The 13518-nt window shown below is 38.5% G+C and overlaps 2 protein-coding genes across 4 annotated transcripts in view; both read right to left on the bottom strand.

Moving 5' to 3' along the window:
- Positions 1-3834, bottom strand: part of pacsin3 (protein kinase C and casein kinase substrate in neurons 3) — a 32999-nt gene extending 29165 nt beyond the window's left edge. For 2 of the 3 annotated variants that reach the window (XM_018683291.2, XM_018683288.2), the window contains exon 1: positions 3406-3834. The gene's annotated coding sequence lies outside the window, so the exon portion shown is untranslated. The remainder of the gene's footprint in view (positions 1-3405) is intronic. The other variant, XM_018683290.2, reaches the window with a different exon arrangement.
- Positions 3835-4864: 1030 nt separating this feature from the next.
- ero1a (endoplasmic reticulum oxidoreductase 1 alpha) lies at positions 4865-13012 on the bottom strand. Its single transcript, XM_018683292.2, is given in 16 exon segments — positions 4865-6229; positions 6519-6655; positions 7867-7953; positions 8134-8203; positions 8414-8589; positions 8591-8658; positions 8802-8894; positions 8996-9022; positions 9116-9177; positions 9342-9462; positions 9895-9968; positions 10262-10338; positions 10863-10904; positions 11070-11153; positions 11282-11401; positions 12599-13012. Coding segments are annotated over 16 exon segments (1368 nt in total). The 5' UTR covers positions 12668-13012; the 3' UTR covers positions 4865-6168.
- Between the last annotated feature and the right edge of the window lie 506 nt (positions 13013-13518).

The following is a 13518-nucleotide window of genomic DNA, read 5'->3' as shown; positions in this document are numbered from 1 at the left end:
AGCGATTGGACAGTGCTCATCAGAAAGAATAACATATTGCTTTTGTCTCCTCAGTCATTAAAGCTGCAAAGATAAGTCAGTTGGTTGTTCAGTCAACTGGAGGAGAATTATTTGGGAGTTGCTAAATGCTGGACGGTTCCAGGTTCTCAATTGTGAATTTGCTGTTGATCTTTAGCAATTAAGCCAACATTTCACACTCCCACTCCTGTGATGATCTCATTCCTATAACGTCTGACAGCTGCTCCGCCTGCAGCCCGAGGCGATGTGTCTAACTGACAACAAACCATGTGACGATTCTCCGTTCGAGGGCAGAATGCAAAAACGAAAGCAGATCACAGAAAGGGTGGACCAGAGGCCGAGTCAAAGAAAGGGACAACTCAGCCTTGTTCCCACACACACAGCTGTTCCCCCAGCTTGTTTCTAACCAGAACCACATCAGTGAGGCCACGTTAGGCCATGACCCGCCTCCATGCCAGCTACAGTCTGCAGGCCTGGACCGGCTTGGCACAACCCGTCACACATGTCAGGCGATACTGCCAAAGATTAACACAGAACCTGCTTCCCCTGCTGCTCACATTTGGTTTCAGTATGACTGCATCAAACACAGAAAACACAGGACTTATATTCTCTGACAAAACACAGACTTTAAACAAAAGTTCCTGACTGCAGCTTTCCTAAAGCTCGATTAACTGATTAGTCTATAAACGGTTTAAGTCATTTTTCAAGCAACAACACCAAACAATTGATGGTTACAGCTTCTCAGATGTGAGGATTTGTTGCTTTTCCTTTTATTTATTTTACAGCAAACATCAGTTGGATTGGTGGTTTGACGATGTGAAATTGATCAGCAGGTTCATCAATAATGAAAATTATTCTTAGTTACAGCCCTACTTGAAAATACGAAAAATAAACCAGAAGTGGCTGCATTCTAGCACTAGCAATAAAACACATATATTATGCTTAGATAGCACACACAGAACTGAATCACAAACTGCCAAACATGTCCCAGTAATTGTGCAAGTTTGGTTTTAGATTTGTTAGGTTAGATTTTATCATTATAATTTTTTTCTGCCTCAGATTTGTGAAATGTTCCACTGTTTGTCAAGTGTTTGTCATGTTGTGACCATAAATTAACCAAGTGTTTTCTTCAATTTTCACTCCTGAGCAAAAATCAGCCTTAAAACTTGAAATAATAATGATTTGACATTTATTGCGATAATTATTTACATTGCTGTGGCTAAAAATGTTATCATGATAACTTACTGCATCCCTTTATACCACTCCTCTTAATGTTAATGTAGATTACTTTCTAGGTTTAATTTCTTATTCTATTGATTCTCACGTCTTTATCTTTTATCACACTTATTCATTCTGTTCTATCTCATGTATTTATATCAGTTCTGTAAAAGGCATTTGGAGGAGTAGTATGGGTTATTCTAGGAAATCCTGTGTAACTGTCAGTGTAACTGTAAAAACGCCTTAAGCAATCTTTCTTAACTAATTGTATCTACTACTGCTACTACTATTAAGTATCGTAAACCAGAAAATACTGATGTGGCATCTTTCGGACTTCTGGTGCAGCCAGCTGAGTGTTATTTGAAGATGTAATAAAAATAAAATGGTGAGGTGTTCACCACCTGCTCTGTACAAAAAGCACCACACAGGAATAATCCCTCTGTCCCAGGATGACCTGCACCCTTCACATTTTGACTTCTGGTGTAAAGCACAAGCAGAAAATTTGGACCAATCAGAGGAGAGCTGACAGACTGGGGGAGGGAGTTAACGTCCTGCACTGACATATTTCATGTTTCCATCAAATTCCACTTGCTTGGCAGGATCTGAAACCTAAACGACACCTCCCCATTGAATCCTACTAGAATACTGCTGCTCGTCAGGGACTCCAACACTTCCCCCTACATGCATTTCTAATAGCCAACAGACTGCTAACTGTTAAGGACCTCACCTCATCTGATGAAACATTTAGTGGTTAGAAATAATTCTGTGTTGACTGTGTCCATTCAACACTCAGTTAAAGCATGAAAAAAATGCACAAGATAATTATTCTCCTCTTCCAACATGTGAGGGCAGATTCTCTAAGCACTGTCAACTCATTTTTGAGGTTTGTAAATGTGCTTTGCCCAAAGTTAGTCATGAGAAATGCCTCAAAGCTACAAATCAAGCTACAAATGCGCTCTTAATTAACCATAATGAAATTAAGTTACCATAATTACACAAAACCACAAACACATGAGGAAAAAATGGGAGATTAGAGCACATTAGTGGGATTTTTGAGACACAAACCATTCTGTAGCGATGCACTTTTTGGTGACTTTAAACCTCAAACTTGCATCACACTGTATTTTCATTCATTTGTAGTGTCAAACATAGAGAGTTATCACCCAACTCTGCAGCTCTATGAAGCTTTTCAGACTCAAAATCATTAACTGTGAAAAGCTGCTGTCTTTTTAATTCAAATTTATATCTAGAATACTGCTGCACTGTTGGGTTTGCACAGATTATTACATTATTTAGGGAGCTACAAGATATAAGTCTCTTTGCTTCTTGGTTCTGTCTCATCTTTCGTAACTGTAGCTCCTTCATTTTGTTTTTATGGCTTTGCTCAGACAGTTCACATTTTCCTTTCTATTTACATAGTGGATTTGTCTGTGTCTATTTGCATCGTTGCAAGTAAAATAAAACGAGTTTACATTACACTACCTTCACAGCACCAAATGTTAAACTCATCAATTTAGCAACTAAAGAGACATTTATTTTCTCAGGAGCTGGTGGAGACCAAACTGGAGCTGGAAGCAGAGTGAATACTGGTCACATGGTGTGGTCCATAGGAGAAGTCCTGTTTCACTGTCCAAGAAAACCATGCATCCAACTTTCCACCAGACAATCTGACAGCAACAAATGTGGTCCTGGTCCAAAACCGTCTTTTTATGTGTTTCAAACAGACTTTCCTGATTTGACAAGTCTAGATATACTGGAGGGAAAAACAGTGATATCGACGTTTTGAATAAAACAGTTTTAAACTGTCTTTACACTCTACCTGTTAATCTAGACCTGATTAGACAAGTCTATGTATGGTGGTTTTTGATCCAGACCTGGTCCTCTGTGGTCTGCGGGGGTGGGGTGAGATGAAGTCAAGTGTAAAACTGCGTTTCTAACAGTATTAAGGCTTTAATTTTGATGTCTAACGCCCTTACACAACTGTAACTAGAAAATCACTCTGTATTGTCATAAAAGTTTCCCTTAATTTTCCCCTTAACACCTGAACCTAAAGCTGTCGTTAGTTTTTGATGAAGTGTTTAGTGCAAAAAAAAAAATCTAACTATAACACAGGCTAATGAGCCCACGGGTGTCAACATGTGCTAATAGCAGACAGGTGAGGTCGCTTACCTGTTTCTCTCCGACCTGGAGGAACAAACCAAAACCAGAGTCGTCCTGGAGCTACAGCTGCAGATATTCAGGCGTGTGTCTTCGTTTAAAAAAATGACAGCGGTTACAGCTCTGTTTTAAGCCTCCACAAACTGCGACATGTTGCAGGTTTACTCCGCAGCCACTCGTCGGTCCCGCTCGGCCATTTACAACACGAGAAGCCCAGAGATTCACCACAACATAAAAAAAACGTCGCTTCGGTTGTTTTCCCTGCTCTCCTCCGTAAAAAGTAAAGTTTTCCCTGAGTGAAGTGGAGAAAGTAGAAAAGAAATAAAGAGTGTTGTCTTCTCCAGAGAGGACTGAGAGGCAGTTTTCAGCTGGTGTCTTCCCCCTCTGTTGCCTGTTGCCGTCCGTCTCTGTGTAATCAGATGCTGCTCACCACAATATCCATTCATCCTATTACAGAGTTTAACCCTTCGCTGTCTGCTGCACGGCTTTATGCTGCGTTATAGGGCCGTCGGAACAATCGACACTGCAGGAAGGAAAAACATCCTGGACGTGACAAATGCCCCTTTCAGTTTATCAGATGATTCAAAAGTATAGATTATTAAATAAATAAATAATACATTGATAATTATTACAAAAAATATCTTTAAGTTGTTTCATAAATAAATTGATATCTTTGTTTAGTTATGAATTATTTGATAAAATATTAAGTATTTAATTATATTTGTATTCTTTGACTTATGATTCTGAGGCCCTTTAATTTTTAAGTTGAAACAAGTTATAATTCACAGTGCTCCTGCTGTTTTTAAATGTGCTCTATAAATGAATTAGACCTGTTCTTAGTTTTGAATGTGTGCATGTGCAGTGTCAGTATGTTGCAGTATACATATAAATATGTTGTTTATATATGTGTCAATGTACTGTATTTTTTAAATTGTCACTATTATAATACTGTCCTGTTTGTTTCATTCCTTTGTTAAAGGTTAAAGCCTTCGTTTTTCCATGTTAAACACTTAAACTCTGTCGAAAAAGTGCTTTATGATCTAAGTATATTATTTATTATTATTCTTTCTTCTTTTTTTAATGAACTGATTGGACATTAAAAACAAAGTATGAAGCTTTGTATTTCTTTTTATGCCTCTGTATTAAGCCAGCAATAATTATCTGATAAACATGTACTATATTCTGTCAGTTGTGAAATTCTATACCAAGCCTCCTGTAGTTAGTTATTATTGATGATATTTTAGCAATGAATTTATTCAACAGGCCAATTTGTCTTTTACTGTTGAATTCCTAATTTCTTCCACTTTCTCAGTCCTAAAACACATTTATATTATATTTTTTACTTTCTCCCCTGATGCAACTTTTTCTATTTTCCCCATACTTCCTCATATTTTATATTTGTGACCTAACAAACCTTCATGTTTGTCATGTCTGGAAATTATCTGCAGAAAACAGCAAAGTCAGATTTACATAATTTCACAACAAACAAGTGTCTTTGTTATTTAATGCCAATGTTTACAAAGACACAAACACAGTCTACAGTTCTTATGATGGTCTTATGAAAAGTTGTGATAAAATAAACATATATTATTTTCACTTCAACTCACATTATGTCTCTTGCTTACGTTAAATTCTTCCTGTAGACCTTTTAACAAAGCAATTTGATTTTACATTCAAGTTCATTAGGTGAAATATAAAAATCAGTTTTTTGTGCAAACAGCGCCATCTTCAGGATGGCAACAGAGTCACAACAACAAAAAGCCACTGGAAATAGTTAGGTATAGCAGATTTCAGTCGATGCAGGAAAATAATGTGAAATGATTTTGGTCAAAGATGGTTTTACCTTAAAGAAATACCTGAATTTACACTCTTCAGACATTATGGCAGCGATTATTACAGTCTCACACAACAAAGAGAAATCAGAAACAGGCACCTGGAAGAAAGGTTAAAAGACAAACTTCAGGACTTAATTCTCTCCAAATAAAATGAGTGAACTTAAATTAATGAAAGCTGAGCCCGTATTTATCAAACTTGTAGTAGAACAAAAAAACTGTTGCCTGAGTTTGAGCATTAACACACATTCAGAGAGGGAATACATCTACATCTGCTATTGTACATTCTTCAAAAACAAGCAAAAAAACACCTTACAGTTTATTCAGTGATTGTTATTCTACAAGACCTCATGTGATTATCATTTCTTGTTTGTGTGAAATATTTTAAATATATATTCTTTTGGAATAATTAACATGGGAAATTTGCAGTATATATATGGTATAATAAAGGAAATTGGCTGAAATGGAAACAAAATTCTGCTGTGAGATATTCTGCTATTGGTAGATGAGAGAAATCAGATATTAAGGAGAATTTAGGTCCAGACTGACAAGTGCAGACAATGAAGATGTTTAGACTGTGAGTGTAACTAAAATCAGTGTCTGATTTATTCTGGTTGTTGTTTTAAAGCCTGATAAACACCAAAACAAAGAAAAGTGCTGTAACATATAAACAAATACAAGTGCTAACAACAGACTAAAACTACTCTAGTCTTAATTATCCTGCTACAGCTAATCTATCATCATCAAAGATTTGACTTGTAGTAGTTTGATAAATACGGGCCCTGATCTTTGTTAATGCTAAACTCTGATTTAATGTCTAATTGACATTTCAGCAGGACAAAGGACGATGGCAGTCAGAGGCAGTTGGGGCCACAACAGAACAGATTTTCAGTTTCAAAAAGGCCCCATCAAAAGCATCGATGGTGATGTCCTATCGATGCCGTCACCGCTCCTCTTCCAGCAGCGATCTGAAGTTCTTCAGCTCTCGGATGCTTGTGGAAATCCTGTGGGACATTTCAAGTTACAGTTATCTCTGGAGGTGCACACGTATTACACATAAAACCAAATGCAATAAACAACCACATATGTCATAGGTTAATTGCACGAGAAATATTTGCAGATAACTTTCAGGTTGCAAAAGTGCTCCACTCTGGACAGACTGAGGAACAAAGTCCTTTCTCTGTTTGTGGAGAGGACTTAGAGCAGAGTGGGCACTCTGACTGACTTTGAAAATTAAAAACAAACTGTTTTGCAGATGGTACAAATTATCATATGATGGCGACAGACTCTCACCTTCCAAAGGCATTGAGTAGAGCGACGATCTCCTGCCGGCTGAGCTGGAAACTGGGTCGCCGGTCACTGGAAGTGGGCAGAGCTTCAATCTGTCGCTCGGAAAACAAAATCTTAAGCGCTGTGCCTAATCCCTGAGTCTGATGACAAGAGCAAGAGAAAGAAAGAGACAGAGATCAAAACAAAGAGCAAATCACTATGTAATTGTACTTTGCAATACATATATGTAATGGTCTGATTTTTATTTCTTAACCTCTTTTCCATGTTTTTTGAGTGTAAATGATTGATAGGGGCAAAAATCTATGGCATTGGTGCAGTATTGAGCAAGAAAGCTGTTACTTCAAACAGCTGCTACAATGGAATCCAATGGGCAATTGTCCACTTAAAAGTACGTCCACTAAAGAGCTTGTTTTTGCCACTGACAGGCTCAGATTGTTATTCCAAGTGTCTGACAACAGTATGGATAGGATAGGATACAGAGACAGACCTTTTTATTAAAAAGTACGATTGCTTTTAAGGAGAAGCATCGCTAAATATCACTACCAGACCCCACTGACAAAAACAGTAATTTTACCGAGCAGAACAGAGGAGCTGCTGGAATACAGCTGCCGCAGTCTGTTAGTTTGTTTGTGTTATTGTGTGACTTTCAGTGGTGGAAGGAGTATTGAGTAAGTATTCCTTCAGATCAGTCTCAGTCTCAGTGAATCACAGTATTTTCATTATATTCAATGTTTCTCCTGCTGATAAGACTTCTATAAACTTTCTGAAAACCACTGCATCTCTCTAACCCTCTGTTTGTCAAGCACATGAGTGTCCAATCTTTGTACCCACAATGTCTCCTTTCATTTCTTTCCCTGTCTTCTCTTTTCACTCAGGCTCTTCTCTCTCCCTCTGCTGGCTGTCAGTGCCTCATTCCAGATGTTTTGAATCTGGATCTTCATCCTCCAGAAGACCCAGTCACCTCCTCACCTTCTCTGTGTTTGTTTCCTTGTTCCTGTATTTGTGAATGTTGTGCATGAGTTTTGCCTTCTGTGTGTTTGTGTGGTCTGTCATACCTCCAGGTCTTCATGGTGGAGAAGAGGTTGTGTGACTTGACATCCTCTTAGATCATATTCATTAATGTTTACAGTCTGTAACGTTGTCATCTTGCTTGTCCTCACTGTACTTTTATCAATTCTGTTCACACAGCATCTATTGCATCTACTGTTTGTTCATCTTGGAAGTGGATTCCCCCGTCTGTTGCTCTTACTTTTCTTATTTTTCCTCCATTATAAAGATCTTAAAGTTACTTTGTCTGAAACCATTGTAAAACTAATAAAACATCTTTACCTGATGATGTTTCCTAACTCACCTGCAGCTTCCCCCACAGTCGACATTTGAAACAACCCACGCAGTCCATGATCCTGGAGATGTTGAGGAAGGCCAGTCTGATGTCCTCCTGATGAAAAACACAGCAGAGAAAAACACACTCATGTCACTCTGACAGCCGAAGAAATATCCATCCATTCATCCAATATCTACAGTCTAGTCTTGATATCTGTCACCTAAAGCAACTAAAAACAACCAGTCTAATTTCTACAGTTTCACACTCAGCAGAGTTTTTAAAATGGCTGCTGACCTTCAGTTTGGCTGCGTCCTTTTTGTCACCGGCAAACAGAGAGTTCTCATCAAAGTGCAGAGGGAAAGATCTGGAAGAGTGAAGATAGAGAGGAAGGTCACAACAAACTTCCAGACAGTGAATATGATGGCTGCACAGGAAACGCCATTAATGAGAAATTAAAACACAGTGTATGTAGCATCATTACAGCAGCACATCCTGGGCTTGGAAAAATTAACAAGATAAACTTCATCTAGAAATTCTGCCTTCATATTGTGTCAGTATCAGGCCTCAGACTGACTTGGCCATCTGCAGGATCTGCAGCAGCAGCTCTTTGTGCTTCTGGTCCTCCTCAGGTCTGCCGGTGTACAGCCGGAAGGACGGCTGCTGGAAGAACGGTAGGACTTTGGCCAGAGCTCGCAGCTCTATCAGGTACAGGAAGTAGAGGTTGCGGAGCCTCTTGGGCCCCTCGCCACCCTGTCAGCTCTGCATCGAAACGCTGCCTGAACTCTGAAACATTGTGACCCCACCTCTGTATCCAGCTGTCTGAAGATAAGAAAGGTAATAGAGAAAGACAGTTTCATGACTGGAACTAATAGTGCGGTTCCAGTAAAAAAAACAGAGGAGGGAGAATAAGTGTCTAAATGAGTCAGTGAGAGTTTGTGCAGGTGTGTGTGTGTGTGTCTCACCCTCTAGGAGGTATCTGGCGCTCAGGTGTATGTTGATGCTGGCATGGAGGCCTGAGATGAGGCGATAGAAAGCTCTTTTCTCTACACACTGACCTGGGAGAGAAACAGACACAAACAGAAAGAGTTGACCAAAAAAAAACTTCACAACAGCATTTTCTCTCCGTCAATCATCTTCAGGTAAAACATCAGCTCACCTTCTAGCCAGCTATGGAAGGTCCTTGCTGTAAATAAACAACATGTTGTTGTCAGATGCTCAGAAAAAAACTGACAGGATGAAGTGAATCATGGTGTAATGTCAGGTAAACACCTCTTACCTTCACCTCCTGAGCTGCTACGTAAGGAATTTGGCATCAGTGGTCGTTTGACAGTATATGGTCTGTGAGGGAGAAATTAGTATTTAAACAGGTACCTCTTTTCTTTCATTATTCATGTCTAGAATCGTCATTTATTTAAGATATAAAAAGTCAAAATCTAAATATAGTGTCATCCACTTATCAGAGCACTAATTATTCGTATTTTGTGGTTTATCTGAATGTTTACTTGAAGCAGTTTTCCTCATAGATGCTGTTCCAGATCTGCCAGACGTCAGGTCCTCTGTAGCCAGTGAAGCGCTCCGGGTTCAGCAGCAGGTCGACGTACTGGGAGTCCGGCGACTCCTCGTCTGGGAAACAAAAACACTTCAATCAGCTGTGAGTCACTTGTTACGACAACAAGTCTGATCTGAACCTGATCAGAAATCTGAATCCTAAAATATTCCCTGCATTATGTTTGCAAAAACAGTTTTTACTCTCAGTTATGTTTTCCTGCAGATTCTAAATCCTCAAGATTATGCTTAATAATTCCCTATAAATTCATGTATTATGTCCATTAATAGTTCCAAGTAATAATTTCATATACTTTTCATCATGTTTTCCAGAAGTATTACCTACATTATGTTCTGTAAATATCTAAATGTCTTTCAATTATGTCCCCAAAACATTTTTTATTCTTTTAATTACGTTCCCTAACATATTATGCATTTTTACAATCACATTCCCTATAAAACTATCTATCTTCATCTATGCTCATTAAAACACTGAACACTGAATCGTACCATCGACCACACAGAAGCGTTCGGCCTCGTCATCATGTTTGCTCCAGTCGAGCAGAGCCTCTCTGGTCTCATCACTGGAACAGAAAATAGAGCGGTGTGTTGATTACGCATGTATCCGGTTTTGCTAAGAATCCCTATGTTTAATTAGATGAAATAAGGTCGAAATATAACTTATTATTTATAATTACTCCAAGGAATCATGTTGAAGTGATTCTTTCCAAAAGCACATTGTCTATATAAATGTTTGTAGATTTATTTTCTCAGTTAGGTCCAAATAAAATCCAAGGAGTTTTCTTAACAGGGTCTCTACATGTTGTCTTTACTGTTCGCTCAGTGGTCTTATATTATCCGGACTAACAAGACTCACCTTAAAGAGACGTCCACAGCTCCAAGATGCTGAGCTTTCTCACACTCGTCCAGCTGCTCGTTTGCTTCTGCTGAATACTGAACACACAGACACACATTATTGAAATCTAGGACTTCATTTTCTCTCAGGAGAAGTGTGCACTGTATGTGCACAGGTGCTATATTTTGCTGTTGTCAATCACAAACAGTTTTGTCACATTCTAAGAGTAACTTCATCATGAACTCTTTGTAGTAAAAAGCTCAAACTGCACGCTACACAGAGGTGAAAGACGGAGTGAAAAACCCTGTGTCCTTTCACACTTCACATAATCAAATAATGTGATTATGACTTTTGAACAATCCTCTGATGTGCATGCAGACCCAGGTACTTTTTGCAATTGTAAAATTAGTTGTACGTTTCCCCACATTATCTAATTTCTTAATCCTAAAATATTCTTACAAGACAATTCACAAATATTATTTGCTATAATCCCCAGATCTGTTCACATGCTATGATGATATCAGATACATGGAGGGAGAGAGTATGAGGTACTAGTTAACAGAGTATAAAGGAATGTTGGGGTGCCATTTTTAATCTTTTTATGTGTTTTTCTATGACTCACCTTGTTGTGGGAGGGTGATCTGATCCCCTCTGGCACCTCATTCTGTGAACAGAGTTGAAGTCAGTCTGATATGAATAAAGGTGATTGGTTTGTTTACAGCAGATAGATCAGAGGAGGAACAATACAAAGAGCATCTGCATAATGGAATCCCAGCTCCTTTTAATTTATTAGTCAGTGTCATTGAATCAGATAAAATTAGGAACTCACAGGAGAGCATGGCTTCACAGCACAGTCCCTCACACCACAGTGACTGTTGACCGTCCAAAAAGGACACGGCTTATTCAGGTTCACCTGTGGACGATCAAGCCCCCAACAGCAGATCAGTTAATTTATGTGTGTATGTTCGTGTGTGTGTGTGTGTGTGTGTGTGTGTGTGCGTGTGTGTGTGTGTGTGTGTGTTGTCCATGACTTCACCTCACCTTGTAAAACCTGAAATAATCAGACTCCAGGAGAGTTTGAAGTCTGGGGAAAAGCCGCTCGTTGTTGAAGCCATCGATGGTCTCCACGTCACAAGCGCAGTCGTCCAGTTCACCTGTGACCTGAGTCAAGTAGAATACAAAAAAAGCTTCTAGTTATCTTTTGCAAGCAACAGGTGCATAGGAAAATGAATCCATGCAAGATAAGATAAACAAATTCCCTTTTCCTCAGTACTGAACTGACTGTTTCCATGTTGGATAAGACGCTTAAACCCTTATTCTAACTTCTCTTGCTGACCAACAATAATGATATATGTCTGTTTTCAGGATGTATACTTATCATTATCGATGGTGTAACTGTGTCTTTTTTTGACTGCTCATTGTCATTGCACTAAAGTTTGAGGACGAGGATAACAATTTTACATTTTTCATGATCTAAATCATAAGTATTTAAAGACTGTAACTTTGCAGTCAGAGATATAGAAGACTAAACTAGTAATCAAGGAAATAATAGGCAGGTTGATGGATAATTTTAAAAAGTGTGATCCTAATTGTTAGAATCATTTTTTTCAATCTTACATGAAAATACATGTTTAGAAATCTTAAATCAGAAATGGCTGGAGATCAGAACTGATATAAAGCTGAATGTAAAGTAGGTCAGACTGTAGCTCCACCTCCAGCAGCTATAACAGTAACTGACACTGATGCTTCAGTATCAATCATCTAATGATGTCATATATAACACTGAATCAGTCACAGGGACCAAACCAAACTTTACTACTTTAACTACATTTTGCTGCTGATACTTATGTACTTTTACTAAAGTAGTAGGACTTTTACTTGTAACACAGTATATTTACAATACTGTTTATTTTAACTTCAATAAAGGCTCTGAATACTTCCTCCACCAGTGCTCCACTGAATGATAATGTTGGTCTATATTTGCTGGATGTGTTCACAGCTCAAGTGAAGTGGCCAAAATGTCAATTAATGCTGCTTTAATAATAATCCCCTCTTCATGTTTGACATATTGATCTGTTTTAGCTGTAACTGTCACCACCTGAAAATACATCATCACTTTAACTCCTGCTGATCTCTTACTATAGTGTTACAACAGTTTTAACACCTTTAAAAAGCAAGTTACTTTAACAGCATTTAACTCAACGTGTTAACATGCGGTGCTCCAGTAGGTGGTTTCCCTTTAAGAAACACGTATTTAAGTCTGAAGCAAAAAGTAACATTACAATAGAAACTACATACAAGCTGGCTGTTGAATATAACAACTAAAAACAAAGCTCAGGTTCATGTAGTGTCACTCACCTGACAGAAACACCTGCCGTCTGCAGATCCCAACACCTGGAGGAGGAGCAGGAAGACCACCAGCTTCATGACGACCTCTCCTGTTGACACGGACCTCGGTTTGAAAACTAGCGTACACCACACAGTCTGCACGTCTGTCTGATGAAACCTTCACTTCTTTAGTTTATCAGCAGAAGCTGAGAGGCGGCGGTGAGGAGTAGGGCGGTAATCGGATATGAAGTGTCGTTTCCTCTTATTTCCTCATTTCCAATCCTCTACGTGTGATACGTGACACATTGATTTGCAGCTTTACCGCAGATCTGATCACAGATCAGCCCCGATGACTGTCATCGATCAGTCCTCACAGCGTCTTCACGTTTAAACTCATGTTACCTGCAAATGCGTGTTTGGGCTTTTTAACTGGAAGTCATTGTGCTTCCTGTTCGCTCACAGAACAATCCGACTGAAAACTACAGCTACTACGAAATAAACGCAATTTTATCTATTCACTGTACTTTAATAGACTAAACGGAATTAATCTTTTTTTTTTAAATCTACAAATGTGTTTTAAATTTAATATCATTATTACTTTATAAAATGAGACAATTAAATGTTTTCCAGACTGATATATTTCATAATCCTAATGACAGAGTAATGCCATTAGCTATAGAAGAGTAATTTTATAAAATATTACGAAGAAAAGTCTGTAAACGGAATGATAAATGATACTCAAACTCTGCATTTCCCCTGTTTTAAGAGATTTAAATCTTTACGAGTTTTGGGGCAGTGAGTTGATATAATGTCAAAGGTCAGCCACACGATGGCGCTAAAGGGCACTTTTTTTTTCCTTTAAAGGGCCACACCGCTCAAATAAATTCAAATGATATTTTTCATAGGGAGTGTTTCCACGTTTGTGCACGTTTACACACAAGTAAGGATAA

Source organism: Lates calcarifer, linkage group LG2, assembly GCF_001640805.2.
Source record: "Lates calcarifer isolate ASB-BC8 linkage group LG2, TLL_Latcal_v3, whole genome shotgun sequence".
Taxonomy (NCBI): domain Eukaryota; kingdom Metazoa; phylum Chordata; class Actinopteri; family Centropomidae; genus Lates; species Lates calcarifer.
This window is presented reverse-complemented; position numbering and strand designations above follow the sequence as displayed.